This window comes from Gossypium hirsutum, chromosome A06 (genome assembly GCF_007990345.1).
Source record: "Gossypium hirsutum isolate 1008001.06 chromosome A06, Gossypium_hirsutum_v2.1, whole genome shotgun sequence".
NCBI lineage: Eukaryota > Viridiplantae > Streptophyta > Magnoliopsida > Malvales > Malvaceae > Gossypium > Gossypium hirsutum.
In genome coordinates this window covers 15302635-15328172 of record NC_053429.1, presented here as the reverse complement: position 1 = coordinate 15328172, position 25538 = coordinate 15302635, and the positions used below count along the sequence as shown (strand labels likewise).

General features: G+C 31.8%; 4 protein-coding genes and 1 long non-coding RNA gene across 6 annotated transcripts; 2 read left to right on the top strand and 3 right to left on the bottom strand.

The window, feature by feature from the left end:
* Positions 1-327: 327 nt before the first annotated feature.
* Positions 328-4059, top strand: LOC107901245 (aspartate aminotransferase, cytoplasmic-like). The gene is given in 12 exon segments (NM_001326902.1): positions 328-381; positions 713-784; positions 890-951; positions 1027-1110; positions 1249-1348; positions 1443-1563; positions 1879-2042; positions 2148-2285; positions 2375-2496; positions 2847-2941; positions 3174-3294; positions 3975-4059. Coding segments are annotated over 12 exon segments (1218 nt in total).
* Positions 4060-4291: 232 nt separating this feature from the next.
* On the bottom strand, positions 4292-7004 carry LOC107901244 (rop guanine nucleotide exchange factor 9). Its single transcript, XM_016827171.2, has 6 exons — positions 6344-7004; positions 6118-6272; positions 5947-6021; positions 5587-5856; positions 5184-5504; positions 4292-5103 (listed from the first exon to the last, which is right to left on the bottom strand). Exons 1-6 carry the CDS (start codon positions 6666-6668, stop codon positions 4936-4938), a joined length of 1314 nt encoding a protein of 437 aa, XP_016682660.2. The 5' UTR covers positions 6669-7004; the 3' UTR covers positions 4292-4935.
* A 4466-nt stretch (positions 7005-11470) lies between these two features.
* LOC107901243 (uncharacterized) lies at positions 11471-16324 on the top strand. 2 transcript variants are annotated; one of them, XM_041115193.1, is made up of 5 exons: positions 11471-11904; positions 12406-12472; positions 12577-14352; positions 14504-14798; positions 15410-16324. In XM_041115193.1, exons 3-5 carry the CDS (start codon positions 12580-12582, stop codon positions 16042-16044), a joined length of 2703 nt encoding a protein of 900 aa, XP_040971127.1. In that variant the 5' UTR covers positions 11471-11904; positions 12406-12472; positions 12577-12579; the 3' UTR covers positions 16045-16324. The 2 variants fall into 2 exon arrangements, with proteins under 2 accessions (XP_040971127.1, XP_040971129.1); XM_041115195.1 differs by lacking the exon at positions 12406-12472 and having other exon boundaries at positions 11497-11904.
* On the bottom strand, positions 14787-15557 carry LOC121230434 (uncharacterized). The gene is made up of 2 exons (XR_005928442.1): positions 15377-15557; positions 14787-15097 (listed from the first exon to the last, which is right to left on the bottom strand). It is a non-coding gene; the product is annotated as an uncharacterized lncRNA (long non-coding RNA).
* A 293-nt stretch (positions 16325-16617) lies between the features above and the next one.
* On the bottom strand, positions 16618-18326 carry LOC107901246 (dynein light chain LC6, flagellar outer arm). The gene is made up of 2 exons (XM_016827173.2): positions 17176-18326; positions 16618-17035 (listed from the first exon to the last, which is right to left on the bottom strand). The coding sequence occupies exons 1-2, from the start codon at positions 17311-17313 to the stop codon at positions 16892-16894; spliced, it is 282 nt and encodes a 93-aa protein (XP_016682662.2). The 5' UTR covers positions 17314-18326; the 3' UTR covers positions 16618-16891.
* Positions 18327-25538: the final 7212 nt, after the last annotated feature.

Here is a 25538-nt window from a genome sequence, read left to right as displayed (position 1 = left end):
TGCGGCATGAAATCATATTGATGACACCTAATTTTATAATAGAAAATATAAATATGTTACATTTTCGTAATTAGTATTTTATAAATTAAAAAAAAAACCATAAAAAAGTAACGGTAGAAAAGAATAGTCCAAAATTAAAAAACCGTGGAAAGTAGTGAAAGGCTCTTGGAAAAGCAGAAGCGCCCATAGTTCACGGTGTTTAAGACGCCCGCTGCTTCAACAAATCAACCTATCCCTTTCTCGCCTTAAAAAACAGAATCTGAAACCCCCCCCCTGATTATTTGATCACTCTCTAAAACCCCAGCCAAACGAGTCTTTCCAAACCCAATGGATTCTGTGTTTGCCTCCATTGTTCAAGCTCCTGAAGATCCCATTCTTGGGGTAACTTATCATCCTCCTTTCTTTGAATCAGTAACTCATACTTTATTTTAAGTTTGATTCAATCATCTTCGTTGATCGGATCATTACGTGTTCGATCGCGGCTAACCATGAGCTTTATGATCAAATGTAACCGAGGAATTTCTTTTTATTTTTCTTATTTGCCTCTTGCTGTAATTTTGAATATTTGGAGTTTCATTTTAGATTCGCTTTCCCTTTTTTTTTCTTTCAGAAAATAAATAGAGGAAGCTTCGTTTGATTGATTGATTGATAGGTGTTTCATTCGTTCATTCTTTTATTTTTTTTATTCTTAATATTTTATTTGAACAAACAGGTGACAGTTGCTTATAACAAGGATCCAAGCCCAAACAAGTTGAATTTAGGTGTTGGTGCTTACAGAACTGAGGTATTTTTAAGTTTTCTTTAAGAATCATCTTAATAATAAAGTTGATCAGTCTTCTTCTTCTACTACTTAATGTTGATTCAGTTGATCTGTTTGTGACAACAACAGGAAGGAAAACCTCTAGTTCTAAATGTTGTTCGAAAAGCAGAACAGCTTCTTGTTAATGACCTGTAAGTTGTTCAAACCGTTCTATTCTTCATGCCGTGCTAGCATTGTTTCATTGATCATGTTTTATGTACTTTCAGGTCGAGAGTCAAGGAGTATCTTCCTATTCTTGGTCTCGCAGAGTTCAATAAATTGAGTGCTAAGCTCATTCTTGGTGATGACAGGTAAAGGAAGAAATTGAAGAAAAAATGAAAGTGCCTTCTTTTAGTTTAGTTGAAACCATTCTTTTTGTCTACTTGTCCATTTCTGTTGTATTTTATTGATTTCTTAATGGATGTTTTTTGTTTGTTGCTTTTGGGTAGTCCTGCTATTCAAGAGAACAGAGTGGCTACTGCTCAGTGCTTGTCTGGTACTGGTTCCTTGAGGGTTGGAGCTGAGTTTTTAGCAAAGCATTACCACCAAGTAAATTTGACTGGTTTTTTAATTTTTGCTTTAGTAAGCTGTTATCATTTTGAAGAGCAAGTGATATTTATTTTGCCCATCTTTTGTTTTCCAGCGTACTATATACATTCCACAGCCATCATGGGGAAACCATGTGAAAGTTTTCACGATGGCAGGGTTGTCGGTGAAGAATTACCGCTACTATGATCCAACAACTCGTGGGCTTAATTTCCAAGGTCTGAGATAATGGTTTTCTGTAAATAGGCCATGCAGTGAATGCGTTGCTGCTGTTAATAAGTTGATTAGTTTAAGAAATTTTTGGAGAAACAATTGATGCATTCATTTATTACAGGGAGAGTTTTTTTTTTAAAAAGCATATTCAATATAAGATCTTGGCTACCGTCCATAAATCTTCCTGCAAAAATGTCATTGCCTTTTTATTGCCTGCTTTTGGTTTCAAGTTCCTTTAAACAAGTTCTGTATGGTTTATGGAACCAATATCTTGCTTGTGGTAAGCTAATAAAAGTAACGGCAAAATTTTTGGGAAACAGGTTTGCTAGAAGATCTTGGCGCAGCACCAGCTGGAGCTATAGTGCTTCTTCATGCCTGTGCTCATAATCCAACTGGTGTTGATCCAACTGTTGAGCAATGGGAACAGATCAGACAGTCGATGAGATCTAAAGGGTTATTGCCTTTCTTTGACAGTGCTTACCAGGTAATCGTCTGTTGTTGAATAAACTTAGTGCTGTTCAACGACCTCCATTTATGTTGTTAAAGTTTTGATATGTTATTTTACAAACACTTGAATTTTGACATCCAGGGATTTGCAAGTGGTAGCTTAGATGCAGATGCACAACCTGTTCGCATGTTTGTTGCAGATGGCGGGGAATGCTTTATAGCTCAAAGTTATGCAAAAAACATGGGACTTTATGGGGAGCGTGTTGGTGCTCTCAGCATTGTAAGATGCTGGACTTATAAATTCTGAGTAGATTTCTTTCGTTATATGCCTAAGGCCTCTTTCATATAATAATGATAATAATTTTACAGGTCTGTAAGGCGGCTGATGTTGCAAGCAGGGTTGAGAGCCAGTTGAAGCTTCTGATTAGGCCTATGTATTCCAATCCACCAATTCATGGTGCCTCAATTGCAATGACTATCCTCAAAAATAGGTGGGTTCTTTGTCAGACCAAACTACCTGAACTTGTTAGATGACAGAGAAACGAGTAGGATTGGTAAATTTTTAGAAATGAAACGATTGCAACAAATTTATCTTGGTGTTAAATTTATCTCATTACTGTTAATCCTTGCCCATATCATGTGATATTAATTAGAGGAGGAAAACATGTATTCTTCTGTTTCAATTTAATTTTTCATCTATGAATGTTTTGTTGGACTTTGAATGAGATCATTACTCAAATCAAGCAAATTCACTTGTGGGTTGCATATAGTTTCTCTTTTAAAATTGTTCTTATATTTATTTATATATATATATTTATAATCTTGTTCTTTATTTTTACAGTGATATGTATAACGAGTGGAAGATTGAACTGAAAGCTATGGCAGACCGAATTATTAGCATGCGGAAACAACTATTTGATGCTTTAAGTGCTAAAGGTTTTGCTTAATCCTTTCTTCTAATGGTATATGCATATATGTGCCCCTTTTTTTCTTAACCGGTAGGTTTGAGCTGTAAGTTTGATAGGTAAGAGTCAGTCAAAATCTGTTGTATATGTTATTGACAAGAAATTTGCGTATTCTTTTCTTGAATTTTCTATACTGTTGTATGGATCTTTGGTGTACTCCATTCAAGCAGAAACTAAACATGTTTCTATCTTCTTTCTTACAGGTACTCCAGGTGACTGGAGTCACATTATAAAGCAGATTGGAATGTTTACTTTCACAGGATTGGACAGTGATCAAGTTGCTTTCATGATCAAGGAGTACCACATCTACATGACATCTGATGGGTAAAAAGATCTCTTTCTTTTAACCTTTTGTATTGACTCCCTCCACCCACCCCCCCAAAAAAAAAAAAAAAACACTTCGGAAATGAGAGAGGAAGGTTGGGGGTTTCTAGATGGTTGGGTAAGAAATGCTTTTGTTTTGTCTAACCAAAAATCCGCATTTTGCCCTGAAAAATCAGTGCCAGGCTAGAAAATCATGCCTTGAGGTTTCCCCTTCAGCTCTTAGTACTCTTGCATGAGTCATAATAAGATCATTTGACGTGGATGCAATGAATGTTTTATATGATTAAAAGTTTTCATTCAACATTAAGAGGGTTTCTTTACTGCTATAATGAAGTTGTTTCTGCATTGCAAAGGAATAGAGCTATTTACGCACCTTACTAAAACGAGTTTAGCACTTATTCTAGTTATAGATTGGTAATCTCTTCCTCCAAATTTAGCGACTCTCCATCTTCCCTACTCCCACACATACCCCAGGCACCGTGTTAATGGCTTACAGTTAAGAGTTGTAGCGGTCTCTTCTTCTGTTTCATTTAGTGTATCCCTTAACCCGAACTTCATTTGCATTTGCATAGTTGATGATATTTCTGAAGATTGTCATACCTACTGGTATCCATCTGTAAATGCCTACTTTAATTGTGATGCTAAATCAAAAGAAAATTTCTTCTTTATATTGCATGCAGGAGGATTAGTATGGCAGGTCTTAGCTCCAAGACTGTGCCTCATCTTGCTGATGCTATACATGCTGCAGTGACCCGTGGCTGTTAGAAAGCAAATTTTAAAGTTCTGTAGCAAGTACTTTTTGGGTTTTAGCCCCATCCATGTCATGACTGTTTTCTTCTTAACTTTTCAAGCACATATTATTTTCCATAATAACTGTTGGGTCTGGATTGGAACCAGATTTTTGATATTTCGATTTCAATGTTAGACAGTACATGTCCTTTTAAACTTCATCGTAAATGGCATGCTTGCTATTGGTATCAATATTTTTGTGAAGAAGTTTTATTTGATTTTGGTTGGGCAGGTTATTTTTTTTTTCTGAAGGGGTTACTGTTCATTTCCTGGTGTTTGAGAAAAATGAATGTGACGTGACTGTTTTTATTTATTTTTAAGTTTTTAAAATATTGTATCTATAGGCCCGATGACAATGGATTGAACAATTTTTCCATTTGATATCAATGTTGATATATTTGTAGTTAAAAATGTAAAGAAATAAGAAAATGAAGTTGAACAAATGGTTGCAGTCCGGATTATAAAAAAAAAATGTTATAATCCTAGAGCCGGAATGCAATCTCAAAAAGCATCAATCTTAAGGCTTCCCTGTCCAAGTTGTGAAGCAAGAACGATGTAAGGTGTAGAAAGGTGAGTGCCCCAAAGGAGTCCTGCAACATGGGGCTGACTCATATATACATTGGTTTAACTCTACATATCTCTCCCTCTTCTTCCTTATCCTTGTAATTCCTCTTGTTACCTTTCTTCCAAATTTACCATTTTTATCAATCAATCTGGATCATTCCACAACTTCTTAGCCCGTTTAAGTTTTCAATCCTCTTTAGGTAGGAACCTTTGTTGGGGGTGGAACCATGTGATGATGGTTTGAACGTGTTACTCTCCTCATTATCAACCTTAATGCAGATGTCTGGATCACTTGATCCCGAGAGTATCAGTATCTCCGGAGCAATCAATCTCGCTGCACCTTCGTGTTCGAGTAAGGGAGTCAGCATGAAGAACATCCTCAATTCTTGACATCACTGAGAAAGCCAAGCTCTCCAATACCCTAGAATAGCTCTCCTGGATAGCCAGCCCTACATCCTATTGAAAGTTCACACACTAGTTAAAACGAAGTTTATCAAACCTGGAATACAATTGAGGAGAAGGTTAAGCTATTGTACCCTATTTTCTTGGATCTTTGAAATATCAAGTGAAGATTGTGCAACTCCAGGGAATTGCTGTTTGAGTAAGAGTAAGATAGTCTCAGCCCTCACTTCAAACAGCTCCCTTTTCCCAGAACTGATACCCGAACCCCATGGATTCCATCCATCTTTCTGGTTCATCTTCCTTTTCCAAATCAAAATGGAGGCTTCAATCCTGTTCTTGAAGTCGAGTACTTTGTGTTCGGTCGAGAAATCCATAGCTGACAGAAATTGTAAGGGATCAAAGCTATCCACTGTGATGCTTTTATAAATTGAATCTCCAAGGCTTTCTCTTCCATTCTAAGTCAAAAAATGCATATTTGTTGCTTTAGTACAGGTTAACATTCTAGTCTATTATGTGGAGCTCCATTGATTTATTTACCTTGGGGAGGGAATCAATGTAACTTTCTGGGATTTGTATTTCAGATAAGACTTGAGCATTGATGTTCATTGCAGCTTTTAGCACTTGGCTTACAGACTCCTTTTGATATTGCAGCCGTTTTCGTGATGTTTCCGACAGTCCATTTTCGGGAACCTTAACGATAGGATGCCACCATTTGTCATCCCTTTGGCTGCTGTTGTCCATGTCTTGATTTTCATTTTTGGACGCATACCAAAACTCTTGTTCTTGTCCAAAGTTGTCAAGAGTCTCCTGTTTTCATTACATACTTTTTGATCAGCAGCATATCATATACTGTTATTCTTTATCATCATCAGGTTAGCAAGGATTAGAGATACTGACGATAAGAATCGCATCGAGTTTGAGCAGGCCGGGTATATTCGCCAGCAGATCGCTCCGTTGCCTCGTGACCATAACCTGTTGAGTTGAAATAAAATGGTTGGGAGTTAATTAGCAATGGTGAAATTGTAATCAAAGATCCCAATTTCTTTGAGAGATGATGATGGTATGTACCTCCATATTGGTACCATCCTTAGATATCTGTTGTGAAGGAACAAATTCAACAATGTGATCAGTTACAGATAAAAGCCAATCCATTTCTTTTCTCCACCTTGCTTTCCTTTCCGGAGCCAAGGGTTCTAATTTCCCTTTCTCTCCAAATATCCATGCTGCAATATAATTGGCCACCATTATACATACATACATACATACATACATACATACATACAGGAATATTTACCTGCTAGATTAGTGACAGCATTTGACAAAGCCAAAGCTGAATAAACACCTTTTCCTCCTCCAGACATATCTTCACCCAAGAGCAACTTTGCAAACCTTTCCTTCATCATTTCCATATCAGATTGCAGATCGTGATGGGGAGTTCCTGCTCCTACATGATGCACCATTGATTGTTCTTCATTTCTTATGTCCATACCATCATCATCATCATTGGCATCAGGGATCAGATTCTGGTGGTACTTTCCTGAATTATCAGACGACATTCTCGTACGGTTGCAAGATGAGGAGGTTCGAAGGGTGTACCTACGTGTTAATGTTCGAATCATATTGTCAATCCAAAGCTTCTTCTTCTTCTTCTTCTCCTCCTCTTTGTGTTGTTTAAACAACAAAAAAACAAAAGAAGAAGAAAACAAAAGCCAAAAAAAAAAAAGAACTAAAAAAAGAGGGTTTATGTGATTTTTGAAGGTTGAATAAATAGAGGCTGAAGTGGTTTAATGGCGATTACTGTATGTACAACAAGAGAATGTACGGTGCATATTTTCAGAAAACATAAATTTGAGGGTCGGTTCTAACAAATTAAACATAAATTCTAAACAACGGTTTTTGTCTAAAAACAATAAATAAAAATGGCAAGATGGATGAATGGTGCAAAATGTTCGGGAAAACATACAACTTTTTTAACTGATTTAACTAAGTTAACTCCCTCTTCATAAGCTAAAATTTGCATGAAAATGGAGGCACCACGACCAACTTTTTCATTCCATAGGCATTTCCCTTAATTAAAGTATTTTATATATTAGCTTTCAAAGGTACAGTTTGAATGCATTATTTGATGAGGGACTTTTGGTGAAGATATGGACGACCCACTTTTATGTGTGTTAAATGTCAATTAATGAACAAATCTGGTCAAAATTAATGTTTCAACCTAACAAGATTAAACGCCCCCAAAAGATGGCTCAACATAATTCAAGAGGTACATTAATCATTCAAACAAATTTCAATATTTTTATTCTTTATATTCCGTAATATTACATTTATCTCAAAAATTATATACATTTAATTTTAATGTACTTCATTAAGTCAATCATTTTAATTACGTAATAGAATATTTCACCTATAAGAATATTTAAAATATAACATGTGAACCATCATCAAATCACGTTAAAAACTTACTTGAAAATTCCTATCATATGTAGTTCATAACTTAACTAGCATATTACAGTATTATCTCATTCAAATAAGACTTTTCATAACTTAACCAATGACTCTCTATAATAAAACATTTGCCCATGAGAATGACCTTCATTAATCATCCAAATGAATTATAATACCATTGAATAACATTAAACATATTAATTTTTTTAACCAATATCTCATTTATTTATATAATAATCTATTCTTCCTAATTGCTCAATTCTGAATTGAGCAGCAGTTATTTTGATTTATGGGTATCGGTTATTAAGTCATTTAATTTCTTTCTTCACATTATTTTTTTATATCCAATTGTCTTAGTGTGTGTTTTTTAAAGTATTCAATTAATTAAAATTTGATTATTAGATTATCATTAAAGTATCCAATTGTTTGATTATATTTTGTATAATTTGATTTAAGAAAAATATGTATTTATATCATATATTTAAATTTATGAGATATTTTAAATAATTTATCTAAACTATTTGTAGAGAAAATTTTGTGCTCATAACGTGTTTGTGTTCAACATATTATTTTTAATAGAATACAATATTAAAGGTCAAAGATGGGAGTGACACATTTTAAACTCGTACGAAATAGATATATGACAAATTAATATTTATTATGTATAGATTTTGATTTTTTTTGCTGGCATGTTATATATTAATTATTTTACTATGTTGTATTTGCATCATGTCTTCATTCATTCATATCTTTTATAATTTATCACACTAATTTGATTTTGACTCTAAATTGTACAAAAAAAAAATTAGGCTCAATTTATTACATTTACCTCTTAATATTTACATATTTTTCAATTTGATCTTTATTTTGATTATTAACTTTTTAAAAAGAGTCTAATTATTTTTTTATTATAAAAAATGTTGACAAAAACATTAACTTTTTTTAATAATGTTGGTATGACAACTCATGTGGTAATGTCTATGAACCTCATACTGACATAGTACAACTTATCTTATATATCATATCAATTATAAAAATATTTAAAATAAAAATAAAAAAAAAATAGTATGAAGTACACGTGGATTATTAAGGGAGTTGCTATGTTTAAATCTTCAACATTTTAGTTAGTATTTTCGTTAAAAAAACAAAAAAAATATTGACTTTTTATCAAAATTGATGAAAAAATTCTATTTTTTTTAAAATTAAAGACCAAATTTAATAAAAATGAAAAAGATATTAATATTAAGAAATAAATATATTATTATATCTAATTAATATAAATAATATGTTGAGCATAGACTGTAATTTAGGATGCAGGAGTATATTGTGATTATATAATAGTAATAGAAAAACTATTAGGTGGGGCAGAGTAAATTTAGAAAGAAAAACGAATAAAACAACGTACATTTCAATTGTGAGACATTCCCTCCCTCTCTCTCACCTTTTATTAATTAATGTCCGCAAATTGTTCTTCATGTATTTTCATCTTTGCAATTCGGCTTCAGTTTTAACTTCATGGCTAGTTTGGAATTTTAAGGGCTTATTATTATTATTATAGATATTTACAAATAGGTTAAAATTTCCATAAATCCCTCTACTTTGCAAAATTTTGAAATTTAAAATAAAGAGAAACTTTGACTTTAAAAAAAAATTTGAGATAATGTGAAGTTAAACTGAAAATAAAACGGAGCCATACTAATTACAAATACATGTTGAATGTTTATGTTAGTGATTGTTTTTGGTACTAATTTTGGGAGAATAATTAGTGTGGGTTAATTACAAATGGCATGTGCGTCCGCTCACTGGGGAAATGTAATGTGATTGCCAACACTACACTATTTTTGTCCTGAATTAAACTGCTTTTGAATTATTGGGCATAGGAAGATTCGGGGGAATGTATAGCAGGATTTCCATTTTCTTTTTTACATCAAAGCAGCTCTCATATAACATATATAAGCCCTTTCATTTAGTTTACACTATCAACATTCAATTTCATTTTCTTAAGAGACTTACTTTTAATATTTTTAATACAAAATTTTAGTCTCAGAGATAAAGCCCCTGCTTGCTTCCAATCTTTCTTTCTACCCATAACACTCCAATCAAACCTTTTCTGCTAACTCAATTTTAGGTTTGTCTTTTGGAACAAATGGGCAAAAGAGGGTTGAAGCAAACTTTCTAAGCTTAGCCAAGCATGGTGAATAACCATACATAGAGTTAGCAGCAGCAAAAACGATGGTGAGGATTTGAATTGCATTAATGATAGGCACCACCAAAAGTAGTATTAGCACCATACCTTCATATATGTATAGTCATAGCATGACTCTTGTGAATGCATTAAACTTTATTGTAATACTGTAAAAAGAGTAAAATGAGGTAAATGGATTCCGCTGCTCCCAAACATTTCAATAAAGGCTTGGGTGAATTGGCCGTTTAAAAAAATATATTTTAATTTTGAAGAGAGTCAGAAGCATTTTCATACCTATTTTACCAAATATTCTTTTTTTCAACATATTTCCCTCATTTAGTCTTATTTTTGGTTAAACCAAAAAAAAAAACTGCATTGTTTAAAATTTTCCCAGTTTAAAAATGTTGAAATGCGGTCCATTTGCTTTTTTTTTGTTTTTTTTCACAACTCAACTAAGAGAAAAAAAAAACTGGTGTTTGGTATAGAATATAATATAATATAATGTTAGCTACAAGTAAACCATAGTTTTGGTTACTCAAAATCCAGGTGATTGGTGGGACTAGGATTTCAACTTCTCAGCTCTAAATATTACTTTTTTAACTTCTTTTTTGGCTTATTGTTAAAATGAGCCCTCAAATCTGAAAATTTTGCATCCAATTAACTGACAATTTTGATACCAATAAACTCTTTATTTTAACTGATTAGAATTCCAAAAATTAATCATGATTAACACATGAATTTGAATTATAAATAAATAAATAATGAGATAGTTGATTCTTCTTTTGTCTTTTCTATCCATCACAAGCATCATACGTTTTTATTCTTTTCAAACCTTGCGGCTTGCACCATTAAACCCCAAACAGTCTCTTTAATGTACACAATTAATTGTTTTTTAAATAAATTGAACTTCTGTTACACTAACTTATTACTCAATTATTTCATTTCTCTTAAATAATCTTACCATAATTTACTTAGCCGATGGATTTCTATTTTTTTTCCTTATTTTAACTAATTATATATTAAATAATCTTCTAAATGCATTCATTGAACAAAAAACCTAATTAAAAATATTACTAAATAACTGAAATAATCTATATTATTATAAACTGATTCATATATCACGAATTTAAAAAATAACTTATTTTTTAAATAAAAATAATCATTAACTTAAAATATCTATTTTTAATATTTTTAAGATTTAAATTTATTTATCATGTACAAATATTTTGAAAAGAATAATATTTTATTTTCACCCACGAACGGGATTTTAGTAATAATAAAACTTGGAACATATTGCAATATAAAAAAGAAAGGTTAAATGCTTCTATTAGTCCTTCTACTTTGAAACTTTTGTGTATTTAATCTATATATTTTTTTAAAATTTAAAATATTAGTTCTTACGAAACAAGACTTGTTAAATTTATTTAGTTAAGCTCTGGTATTTTTAAAATCAAATGCAACATACTATCATGTGTAATACAATGTTAATTTTTTATTTTCACATATTACTCACTCAAAATGTAGTTAATGAATTAACCCATATTATTTACACCAAGACTGAAATTCCAAAACTTGAAAAGTATAAGGACTTAAAATGATCAAATTGGAAAATATAAACTAAATCTACAATTTTACAAATAGTACAAGACTAGTAATTGAATTTAACCAAAAAATTTAATTACTACCTTTTGATTAAGACTAAAATTGACCAATTAGAAAAATATAATAATTAAATTCATAACTTTTACAAAGTATAAGGATTAATAGCAGACTTCTACCAAAAGGGAATTAAAAAAAAGGAAGAGCAGTTACAGAAAGATGATGTTAAAGAAGAGGAGAGGGGTAGTTGCCAAAACTTGCGTTTACCGGGCTTTCCCTCGTCGTGCTTTCCAACAGATTTTTCCCTTCCTTTTTACTCTTTTTTTAAATTTTTTTTTGCCTTTATTCCTGCAACACGCGTACGACAAATTATAACTATAAGTCCCACCGCCATGAAATCACGCCGCTTGCTAAGCTTCCTCCTTAACCATCTCATTTCCCCCAATTAAACTAATCTATTAAGCTGTTTTTTTTTCTTTGTTTTGTAAGAAAAACTGAAGGCGCTTCTTGTTTCACACACACTCCCTTCTTCATTGCTTTAACAACAAAGTCAATGCTCCTCACTGCTTTGGTTTTCTCTTTGGATCTGAGTCTCTGCACTTTCACTTTCAGCTTTCTACAAGGTCAGCATTCTCTTCTTAAATTCTTGGCTCCTGCTCCTGCTCCTGCTTCTTCTTCTTTTTTTCCCCTTTTTGCATGCATTTTTCTCATCTGGGTCATCTTCCTTTTGCCTTCTTCTGGGATGGTTTAAAATGGTGAAAATGAGAGGAAATTGTTAAATTCAGGTTTTTGTCCATTAAGTTTTGGGGGGAAAACTCATTCTTTACTCTTTATATAAAGATGACACTTTTGCTTTTACTTTGTTAAATTTATATCCTTTTTTCAATTATGTAATGGTATCATATAAGTTAAGTCTTTCATCTTTATTTATGGTCGAATCTAGATTTAAGGATCTATCTGGATTAACAAATCTCTGGAAGATAGTAGCTAAGGTTTGAAACATTCCAAAGGGAAATGTAATTTCATTGTTTTTTTCCCCATTTTTTAATGGCATTTGGTTTTGTTTAATGGGGCGGCAGCAACTGATTTAAGGATTTTTGCTTATGTTGTTTTCAATGAACCAGAGCTGAACAAGTGTTGCTGTTGTCTTTTTCGGCCAATCTTTGAATCTGATTAGAATATCAAAAGCCTGTAAGAATATCATCTCATGAGAAATATTTTAGTACTGGTAGATTTGATATTTTAGTATTTGTAGGCATCTGACTCACATTATAAAATGCTTCGGATATAAACAGAATATGCCTCAAGACAGCCTAAGATCAATTGTTTACAGATCATTTGTTGTGTGTGATGATCCGAAGGGAGTCGTAGAGTCTGGAATGATTAGAAGGGCTGAAAGTGGTTCAAGGAAGATGGAGCATAAGAATGAAGGCCGAAAAGCAAGGAACAGATTGGATGTTTGTGTTGCGAGTAAGGCAGGAAGAGAAGAGACAGTGTCTAAGGGTCCCATGGAAGAACTTCATAGCTCATCTTCCTGTCAGCTCTTGGAGGTTTCAAGAGGAGCTCACAAGCTGAATCAGGTGATCAACTCATGGTCTGGAGGGATTTGGTGCGACCGGCATTCAAAAGATCTAGCAAAGGATCTGTTGAAAGGAGCTCTGGAATTACAGGATTCTTTACACATGCTGGGGAAGTTACAAGAAGCATCTCATTTGGCTAGGTTGAAGAAGAAAGAAAAGGAAAAATCTGATAAGGTGAGAAATGATCAAGTGATTCAGGGAATGCATTTGAGTTCAGTTGAAGAGCGAAATTACCGAAAGGCAATCCAGAATCCGCACCTTTCAGCTGGTGTTTCTTCTAGAGATTGCATTGAGGAGCTTAGGGAAGTGATTAGAGATAGCTTAGCTAGGCAAAATCTATTGCCAAACATAAATGCTGAAGAAAAAAGATGCTTCACTTCAAGATATCCGCTGGACTCAGCTTCAGATATCCCATCCACAAGCTCAAGCCAATCTTCATCTGTTCAAACTGACAACTTTACTTCCATGCAGTCATCTATCTGGTCAGCAGCTGAAGAGAAGAAGGCAAGAGGCCTGAGTTTGATTGCAAAGCTTATGGGCCTAGAAGAAATGCCTCCAAAGTCATGGAAGACAAATTCCCAGAAAGATACAGAGAATAAGAAGATTTTCAGTCAACAGCGACCTGCTTTTGAAATTGATACACCGAAAGTGAGAAAGCCTCAATATGCTCTCCGGACAGAAGATCCAGAGAAGACGCTAAAGGATGTCCTTGAAACGATGCATTTTAAAGTGCTTCTCAAAAGCAACTCCATCAAAGAGATTAAGCCTGATTCCTATCAATCAAGTGATTTCTTTTCAGGAAGCAGGTTAATTAACAATACTCCACCTATTGTACTCATAAAACCTCGACATGATTGGTACTTGCAACCAGAAGAGAAGTTTGCACCGGTGCTTCAGGAGGAGGGAAGCTCAAACAGAGAAACTATGCTCAAAAAACCAAAAGCAAAAGAGGATTCACCTTCAAAATTAATTGACTCCAACAATAGAGGTTTGAACTTCAGTAAAAGAAGCAGAAGATTGGAAACAAAAGAAACTCCAGTGAAGAGACATATCCAGCAGGAAGGTGCAAAAGACAGCCGAGAAAATGAGACCAGACCAGCGAGAAAGGAAGTAAAGACTAAGCAAAGCCTTTCTACTAGGGTGAAAAGTTCAGGTTCTATAACTCAGTCATCGCTGAAGAAAGTGGCAACTGAGAAGAACATTGACATGATACCAAGGCCTATGATAAGCAGCAGGAAACCATTTGAGAAGGAGGTTCCTAAACCAAAGAATTTATTGAGGTCTAAAGTTCAAGCCAAGGTTGCCCCTCAGAAGTCCAGTAAGCCTGAAAATGCTTCAAATGTTATGAAAAGTAAAGTTTCCCACCAACCAAGTGCAACTGCAAACTCCAACTCTGCTCGCAAACCACAAACTATAGTTCGTGGCCCTGTTGATATGAAAAAGAGCTCAACAAAAAAAGCAGTGAGCAAGTCTGCCGTGGTTAAAATAACTGTGAGTTCTTTTAAGTTTACATTCTGCTGTTATAAATCTAATTTCATTAAATAGCAATGTTGACATCTACGATTTGAAATGCCTGTGCAACATGTATTAAGCTATGAAAATAAGATTGAGAGTTCTTAAATGCAGTTCATCTTCTTTGCAGACTGAGAAGATAGAATGCAAAGCAGATCAGGTTGTTTTGGAAGGAAACAATATTAATCTTACATCTGAAACTGATACTATTTTGGAAGAGAAGAGGATTGATCTTGCATCCATTCACAATACTCTTTTGGAAGAAAAGAGAATTGATCTTACATCAAATAATGATACTCTTTTGGAAGAAAAGAGGATTGATCCTGCATCTGAAAATGATACTAATTTTGAAGAGTATGGCTCTGCAACTTCAGATCAACTTCCTAGAGAGGAGGGAGCAGAACACACTGATATTCAGATTGGAGGTAACACCCTTTAAACTGAAATTTTATTATATCAGTGTTCTAGGTGTGACATTATTACCCAGATGCCATTTTCTCACATTACAGATGTAGATACATATAGACCAGCATTTCTGATGTAATTGCATGTACAATGTCTCATGTTTAAAAATAATTTTATGTTATATTTTGCTGATTCTCTCTTCTAGTGCTGACACCTTCCTCTCCCAACCCGAGCTTCTGGAGTCAATAACATAATATTCGGAAGCCAATGTGTTCATCATGCTGAGTTTCTTGACTTTTAACTCGGATAGTCAAACCATCTAACCTTGAAAGAAAAGCATGTAGCTTGAGAAGGAACTTAATTTGATATATAAACAGATATGCTTTCATATTGTAGTAAGTTAAAGAGAAATTTAAGGAGAAATGATTGAGAAAACATTCTAGGACCTCCAAATAATGGGTGGAGTTTGTCACCATTTCTTCACATAAGTATAACTGCCTTTTAGGTAACCATATAATGGAATTGGCAAAATAAATTCTAAAATTTCAGTTTAGAAAAGTGAACTCCTGTACCTTATGTGCAAAATGAAGATTCTTACCATTTCTTTACTTTCGCCTTGTTTTTCTTGTAGAGCGCTGCAGTGAGAGTTCTGTTTTTGATGTTACCCTGGTTACCTTTGGGGATCAGAACAGCAGAAAATCTATTGAAGAAGTTGATGATGACCTCATCACTCCCATCGGAACTGACTGTGAAAGCATCATGACCGGGACCAGTCTAAAGGCATTGCTATTGAGCAGTCCAGCTTTTATCAATCATGTGGAGGAACTTTTCGATCTTCGTGAAAATGTTCCTACAACTTTGCAAAAAATTGGCATCAGTGGTTTCTCAGATGCTGACACACGACTTTCCTTGGACTGTGCTAACGAAATTGTCCGACGAAGAAGCAATCCTGATTCTCAAATGATTCACCCTCCTTGGTTTAGCCTGGTTGGAAATGCCAAAAGGCATATCTCTCTAGATCATTTGTTAAAGGAAACTTGTGATGGGGTCGAAGCTCTGAGAAGCTACAGTGAAGTTGCTGGTAAAAACTACCCTGCTGATAGTCTTTATTCAATGCTGGAAAGAGATATAAACCACAGTGAAGTTTTGAGTGGAATATGGGACTTGGGTTGGAGGAAAGGATTTTCAGTGGATGACACAATACAAGTAGTGGATGACATTGAAAGGCAACTATTAAGTGGATTAATCGCTGAGATTTGTGCGTAAGTGTGTGGTTTTACCAACTTCTTAAATGGTGGTTCTGCAGATCTGCACATTCATAGCTTCAAGAGGTCGTTGATGCAGCAATGGTAAATAAGCTTTACTTTGGTTGAATAAAGGGGGCAGAGTTGAAAGTGTGTGCCCATTTCTTCCATTGAAAAATCATATTTTCATTGCCGTAATTGAAAAAATGTATATTTAGGCTTCAGCCACTTAAAATATGTAAATAACCCAAGTTTTATTTTTACAGTGTGAATAAAAATATATCATCATATATGTTAGTGAACACTTGAAATAACATCATGTGAGCTGTATTAACATCATGTGAGCTGTATTAAGTCTTTCAGGTCAACAAAGAAAAGTTGCCCATTTGCTCATTCAGACCCAATCAATACTCAATCAACCATTACACCACCATGTGTCAAGCTTAGATTTCAAAAAGGGCACGGCAGCTTGACTGACTCATTCCCTTTGAAAGATAATCGAGGCTCAATCATTCATCATTTCTGGCGTTGGAGTTTGCCAACTGCCATTAATCTATAAGCAGCAGCTTGCCTACTGAATAAGACAACCACCATATAACAAAATGCAAACAAAGGATTTCTCAATAAAAAAATAATTTACATTATTCTAACCCCACCGCAGTATCAAATGCAGCTGAAATAAAAAATATTGCAAACAAGCATAGGAGACTTTTTAACAACAAGGATATCATTTAAACAGAAATCTTGGCAACAGCAAGCATATTATTCTTTACATATCTCTGCTGACCAATAAAGCTGTTTTAGATGTGGGGTGAAGTGCCCTTTTGGCCTTCTCTCACACTCTGCTTGTCTTCATAAGTAAAAGAAAATTAAGAAGCTGCCCCCTTGAATATAAGGAAATTGAGGGTCCCCAAAGCAAAATAAACAAAAGTCCCTTTTGTATGAGTGAAGAAACACCCAAAGTTTGAACCCACCACACATTGCCATCCACCTCCATATTCCTTGTCAAATTCCTGCAAATAAAAAAAATTCCAAACCCAAACAAATACACACACATACATGAAGATGCCCCAGAACCAAGTTTGAACCTTGTAATACTAAATTCTTAGACATAAAAAACAAAGGAGTGGAAAAGGGTGTTGCAAGTTAAGACCTTCTTGATGTGAGCAGCAATAGAGATGCAGTCAGAAACATCATAAAGATCAAGTGCCTGAGAAGCAGAATCCATGGCTTGGGTTTGCATCTTCTCAGGCATATCAGTTTCTTTTATCATAGCTTTGCCTTCCAACATCGCTTCAGCTTCTGCAGAAAAGGATTCTTTTGGATAAAATTAAAGTATCATTCGGCGTTCAAACAACCAGAAGGTTTTAGTGTTGGCAGAATTATATAGAAGGGGGGAAAGAACATTATTGCGTAGGAAGTATACAACTTTAGAGATGGGGGCACGTACTCCAACCTTTTTAATTTGTCAGCATCTTCACCACTTTTCATTGGGGTTTTGTTTGGATATCTAAGATTCTAATCCAAAGAACCCAAGATGACGCAGATATGATAATTACTGTTGGACTCTAACTGGCCGTGGGGAATTTCCTTTCATCCTTTCCTTTTCTCTCTTATTCACTCTTTTTTCTTTTCTTAAAAAAAAATAAAAAAGTAATATAAATATCTTTTTGCTAGATTTATAATTAATTGTTTACTATAAACATAATAATTTTTCATTTTTTAACAAGAAACCGTTAGGAATTGAATCTAATGACAACAAATTTGTTAAAAATAACAATTATTGAATTAAAATTAACATTCAGAAGTTTCTATAATGAGGTTGAAGTCTCTTCATTTACCTGCATCTTATCATAATTTCTATTTATAAACATAGTCATTCATTCAGTTACTCTGTTATATTCCTTAGGGATGTGTCGGAAATAAACTTTTTAATTTCGGCATAGAAGTTGACTAATCAAACGTAATTATGATATCATACTATTACCTACGCCACCAGCTAAGATAGTTTCCACAACAGAAATATTAACACACTCCAATTCCAATTGTCTAAAACCAAACTCCCATTATAAATTGAGGCCTTTCCAATCCACATGATAGAACTGCACATCCAATTGGCATCATGGTCTCTAAATGCTCCTCTAATCGCAGTATTATTATTGTTTTCCGACAATACTCCATATGTGTTCAGCTTAACACATCTTTTTTTCGGCAGCCTCCAATAAACTCCCAGCACCTTCTAAATGCGATGGAGCTCTCATAATTTTGAGTTTACAAAGCTCCCAACCCAGACTAAACATGTACCTACAACAACATCAACATTACTATGGCTATTATTTGAAATGGAATTATTTCGACTTTTCCATTAGTAGATATAAATTAATCAATTAAATTATCAATGTAGTAAAATATAAACTTTTAATTAACATCTAATAGGATTGAGATTAAAAAATCAAAAATTAAAGTGTTTAAACGGTTTATGAAGCACGTCAAATTTCATTTTTTATTTATTTTATAATTATTTTTATTTTAATGGTAAAAATTAATATTTTATATTTAAAACTTTAAATTTTCTATGTAAAAATATATATTTTTAAATATTATTGATTATTTACTTAAACAATTATTATTTTTTAAAAATATTTATGAAATTTTTTTAAACTTTGTCAAACAGTATTAAAAAAATCATTGAACAAAGTTTATTTTTGTTCTAAAAATATAAACAAATAAATATATAAATAACTTCATTTCCTTTATCCTGTTGGATTGTAGTGGAAGTGAAATTTCCATTTTATCTTATTACAGTGTTATTCATTTCCTTAAATTGGATGGATTGAAAGTGAAAGGTGGGAAAGAAATATAAGGATATCGTTTTTCTTTGTTAGGATATAAAAGGATTTTTTTTAATGTAAACTTTAATTGTTTGGATGTAAGGAAAAGGAAAGGAAAAAAAATATTAGATACTAATTAAAATCAAATAAAGGAGAAAAATATGGTATGTATTTTTTTTTGAAACTTTTATTGTTTTTTAATTACCTTAAAATAGAAAATTGGTAAAAATTTAGATGGAAGATGAGGTATAGAGGAATGTAACAAGTAAAAGAAAATAAGGTAAGGAGGTGTCGGAGTTGGTACTTTGATTACTCTTCGATATTTAAGTTAAGATATAAAGGAATGTAATAAGTTTTTTAGCTTTCATTACTTAACAATTTTTTATTAATTTAATCTTTACTCTCTTTTTTTTGAAATAACAATACTCAAATATTTCAACACCAGAGTTAAAGATATAAAATTAAAGAACTAAGCATCATAATTGTCAACAAAATGACTCAACTGCTTTGTAGTCGACACATACAAAAACATCATACCAAAGTTGAACATAAAACGTAGTCAGCAGCAACTCACCTCTCGGTTTGCCCCTTTATCCTCCTAATAGTACTCTTCACCGTCACAGAGCTGGCAATGTTCAAAGTATAAGCACCACCAGCTTTATCTTTCCCGCAATCCTTGCAGCCCCAGATTCCTACAGCCTTTCTCTTTACTGCATACTTTCCACTGAATTCGCAGAAGTACTTGCAGTGTTGACTCACCTCCATCTTCTTAATTTGCTTCCTCAAACTGGCACCATAACGGCTACCATATTTTCCTCCATCTTTGGTCCTTACTTTTTAAAAACATATAAATAGTTCAAAAAAATGTTTTAAAAATTAAGTTTTTTTTTAAATTTCTAATAAAAATATAAAAATCATAAAAATTGTGAAAATTAAAAACTCTATAAAATTAAATATATATAATTTAATATGAAAAATATAAAAGTTTCTAAAAATTCAAAAATACTCCATGAATGATAATAAGATCTCTCCAAACTTTGAGTTATTTGTTCGGTCCATATTAAATCTAATTTGAACAAATTTTTTTATTTAAAAATAAAATTAATTATATATAAAAAAACATTTTTATTTAAATTTAACTCTAAAATATATAAAATGTCAGTACAAACTTTGAATTAGTTGAGATTAAATTTAATATATTTTTCTTCAAAATACACTATATTAAAAGAATTTTGTATAAAAAATGGACCCTTATTAGTTTAAAACTGCACAGGTATGACTAGCTATTGACAACAAGTGCTTGTACTGGTCTTCAACTTGAATTGTCTTTAATCTAAAAACAGAACATTTCATTAAACTTGAGAGCATTGTTGGGTACACAACAATCAGGAGGAGTCCAAAAAACACAAAATTTCATTGATGTTACAATATTCACTATTTAAATCACTACTCCAACATATCGCCTACATGATTTCCTTCCTTGTAGGTATACTGCAATCCAAACTAGTCCAGCTAGCCTGCAGCTAGCAGTAAGAGTCCCAAGAGAACAAATATCCAAATCAGAATTCCAAACTTAATTTGTTGATACTATTGTTCAACAATGGAGGAGATGGTAGTGAAGATAAAAAGGTAGATTCACCTGTGACATAAGAAGAGTCGAAGTATCAAAGGAGAAAGAAGAAAGGTTGGGGAGACTGTGCTAGGATAAAATGCTTAAGGTTGGTGAAAAGGGAGAAAAAGATCATCCTATCATCGTGTGTCTTGAGGTATGTATAAGGGGAAAGTCCCTATGCTTAATGGCATCATGTCACAAAAAATACAGATGGTGGTTATTCGTTACACATTGGTTTTCGTCAAGCATGGTACTGCTTTGACATTCCTTTGCTGAGGTAATAATACGAGATTGTTATATCTCAGTAGTCCTTTAATAGTCCCCTTTTGGGGATAAGTGTATATTCACTAATATCGAGTAGCCTAAAAGAGAGTCTGCTATTAAAGGATGGCCTGATGGAGGTGTGAAGCACCCAAGTAGCTAGTCAAACCCAGGTGGTGTAAGACAAAAGGTCATCCATGAGTACTTCTCAAGTCACTTCTCACATTATCACATGTCTTGACCGGATATAACATAATTTATTACAAATTCAACATTTGATTTCCATAAAAAACTTTTTAAAATAAAATTATAAAGTAAAATTTAACCGATCTCTAAATGCCCACATTTCTATTCCAATACTAATCACATTAGATATAAAACTGATAAAATCAACCATCCAGTTTTCATGGATGTCATGAACAATAGTCCGTGCACTACCCTTGCCAGGAATATGCAAATGACTACCATTATTTGTTAAGTATTTCTTTTAAAAAGATTGCTAAGTCTTATTGATTCACAATTACATCTTTTTTTTTCTTAAATGTGAATATTAACTATTAATAGGTTTTAAATACTTGATAAAAAAGGTCAAGATCAAAGCTCAACTCATTTTATCTAAATCATGAATAGATTATCTGTTTTAAGGATGCATTTGAAAAGCCACATAATATTCAAATTTGGGTGTAACTGTTATGCAGGAGCTTAAAATTAAAAAATAAATATATTTTATTATTTCAGTTTATTTTATTTGCAAGGAAGTCTCCTGTATATATTGTAACAGCTTTTTCAACAGCAGACTTTTATTAGTATTTCTTTGAATTTAATAAAGAAATCAAAAGTTTTTCTATAGTTCATTTGCTTAGCCCTAATTCGTTAATTTACTGTTGTTTTCTTCCCCAGTCTACATGAACTTTAGTAATCAGAGCCTAATTAGATCCTAAGAGTTATATTAGGATTTGTTATTAACCTATGGTTGCACGCATTAGTGGTCAAGGAAGATGAAATCAATGTCAAGAAACAGAATTAGCTACGCTACCACGTATGACTGAAGAATTGTTGCATATAGTTTATGCTTAGATGTGACAAGTGTTGGAAAATATGAACATCACATATATAATAAAGATAATTACATATTATTATTTACTATCATGATAGGCTAGCCCAAATTAAAAGTGATCTAATTTGGTTAAAATTTTATTAGTCTTTAATTATTAAATAAAGTATGGGTCAAATATGTGTAGATACTCTAGTGATTGAATTCTAATCAAATTCAGATTAATGATAAGCTAATTAGAATTTGATTAGAACTAATATGCCAATGTTATAAATATTAGGGTTATAGTCTCTAAATTATACACAAGATATCTTTTCTAATATCCCATTATTAGGAAAGAGAGCAGATATTCTCTAAATTTTTTGTGTGCTAATTTGGAAGATCAAAGCCCTAAGATCCGGTAAAACTTCAAGAAATTCATGGATTTAGGTACGCTTCTACATCTAGTTTTGTTCTTGATTTATTCTTAATGATTTGACATGACAGATCCTAGTTTATTAAGTTTTATTTCAGATTTATTTTACAAATCTAACAAGTGTCATCTGAGCCTCGTCATGTCAAATCATTGAGAATTGATTAAGTTTCTATTCTTTTTAAAATGAATCGATTATCTGTTAATTATGATTCAATCTTTTTAAGGTTATTTTTTTATTTGATTTCCATTTAACGACGAATCTTGGATTAATTATGGTTTTGATCTTTTAAGAATTTCTTGTTTAGAATGTTTTAATTGCAATTGCATAATATAACATTCTTGATATTCTTGATTTATTGTATGTAAATCTTGATTTATAATTTTCGGATTAATTCTGCAAATCTGATAATTCATTTTAGATTAATTTTTTATGGCATTATGTCAATTATTTTGCTTGTTTTAGTATGTATGCGCATATAAAACAACGCACAATATAAGTTGCTTAAGGTTAAAATATAGTTTGCTATATGTATATTATGCTTTTGCTCATGATTATGCTTAATAAAAAAAATGTTGGTAAGATATTTTTTTTTTGTATTATTTGTTTTAAATTTTCTGTTTGTGGTTGAATATATATGGAATTATCATCTTTTGTCTTTATTCATGATGAATTATATTCACCATTAAATTTAATTCATATATATGAGTGATTACTTTTGATTTCTGCTATAATTATTTTATATAAGTTTTAGTTCTTATGAAACCCGACTAAAATTAAAATATTTGGATTTTTTTTTAAATATGGCGGCTATGAATTTTCATAAGTAGTTGCACATATAAAGATTTTTATATAATTTGAGATTCTTTTTATATTTAATGGTTATGGATTTTTTTTAAGTATTTGTGCGTATAAAGAAGTTTTATGATAATTTCTTTAGTTATAAATATAAAATTGAGTTTACATGAAATATTTAAGGCAAGCCAATATTATTTTTATATTATTATACTTGAGTGTGTATATATATTAACTGCATATCAATGAGTTTGAGGATTAATGCATGATTATAGTTTGTGTGAATAGGTATTTATAACCATTATTCAATAAGATATCTTTTATAGTTTAATTGGTGAAATTAAGTTTTGATGGATATCGTTAAAATTGTTAAATTTTTTTTATGGTTATATATTCAATTTTATGGGTGCTTTAATGTAAATTCATGTCTACTATATACATATTTAAATATTTTGGTTTTAAGTTTGGTTCTATAATCTTAGGTTTTGACATCTTATGGTTCCAAATATTTGATTAAATTATGATGATATGGTTTATTGTATGAATTGTGGGATATGCCAACTATTATGATTTTTTTTTTACATTTATTGGCTTGAAAGTAGTTTTCAAGTATTTTTTTTTTTACATTTATTGGCTTGAAAGTAGTTTTCAAGTATTCGTGTGAATATTTATTTAATCATAATACAATTTTAGATTTACATGGTAAATTCAGGGTAAGTTTTTCTAATTGATTATGAATACATGTATATGCGTGAATTGTTTTGGTATTTTTATCCATGCCAAAATTAGGAATACAGGTGCTTGTTAATTATTTGGCTTTGAACCACTACATTATTTTGTTTAGTTTTGATATATATGATTTTGGAACAAAAAGAAATAGTCAAAAATTAAGGTTTTCGATTAAGACAACCTTATTTTAGATTATTTCGAAGTCTATAAAGCAATAAAAAAATAGTTTTGACATTTGACTATTGAAGAAACTTTAATTTTGAATATTGGTATGTTTATATATTTTTTAAAATAACTTAATTGAAGCAAAAAGTCACTAAAGTATTTTTTTTGTATAAATTATTTTATTTTAAAATATAAAAGGTTGTGTGGATGTAACTTAAATTATGTTAATATTGATTGACCCAAATGAAAGTTAATAATATTACATGTGCAACTATGATAATAAACATGTGACAATTATTCGGTTTTACATGTGAGTAATAAATTGACCCAAAGGAAGATTTATTGTTCTACATGTTCTTATTGTCAATGTTTGATTACTTCACCAAGATATCAATTACAAGTTAATATTTTGTCCAAAGATGGAATATTAATGGAGTGTCTGATATCTTGATATGAGGTTTTCCTTTATTCAAATTATTTTGGTTTAAATTTAAAGTCTTATGTGAGGTCATTTTGATTTATTCAGCTATTATTATATTTGCCAATATCTTTGTATGTTGTTTTGGGATAAATATATATACATATATATACTATTATCTTTTAATTTAATTGAAAGATGAAATTAAAAGAAATATTTTGAAACAAATAAATTCAGATTTTGGCTTTAGGTTTTAATTAAGGATGTCTAATATTTTAAATAGACTAGTTGAAACAAAATGCCGCCAAAGTGACCTCTTTTGTATAGATTAGTTTATTTGTAATATCAAGATGATTATATGTTTTTGGGATTCATGCATTTATTAATTGACCCAAAGGTAAGTTAATATTTGGCAGAATTTCAACGATAACTGTGGTGATAAATGTGTGACAATTATAATGTATTTTATGTGAGCAATAAGTTAGTCCAAAGATTAATTAATTGTTTGACATAATTTATTGTCAATGTTTGATTGCTACAACAAGAGTATCGTTTACTGTTAATATTATTGTCCAAAGACATGATATTAATGTTGTGTTTTGTATCTTGAGATGGGATTAGCCATTATCTTGGATTTATTGTTTACTTATGAATATTGATGTGAGCTTATTTTTTGTTCTATATTCAGCTAATTCATCTTCTACTACCATAATATCTGCTAATATAAATTCTATATGTAACACCTTCTACCCGTATCCGTTGCCGGAATAGGGTACGAGGCATTACCAAAGTTTACTGAGCATTTTCAGATAATTCTGAATAATTTATTATTCATATTCTGAATAATTTATTATTCATATTCTGAAAATAATCATAATGTCCCTCTATTGGGCCCCTAAAGCCCAAAACATACATTTAAACATTCAATAACTCAATTCAAATTGTACGAACTTACTTCATTGCTTATTCGTATTTATAGTTTTGCTAATCCGAAAACTTTTTCTTTTTCATGTTCAAGTCTCATATTTGAGCCACCCGGATCTTTATAAATAAATTTGATCATCATTTTTATTTATTTCATATTCTAATACATTCAATTAATCTCTAGGCAAAATTACCATTTTATCCCTAAACTTTTGATTAATGACGATTTCATCCTTAGCCAAAGAAAAATAAAGTTCTTGTAATTAAATCCTTGTTTCGAACTTAATTATTCTTATATATATTGATAAAAACCC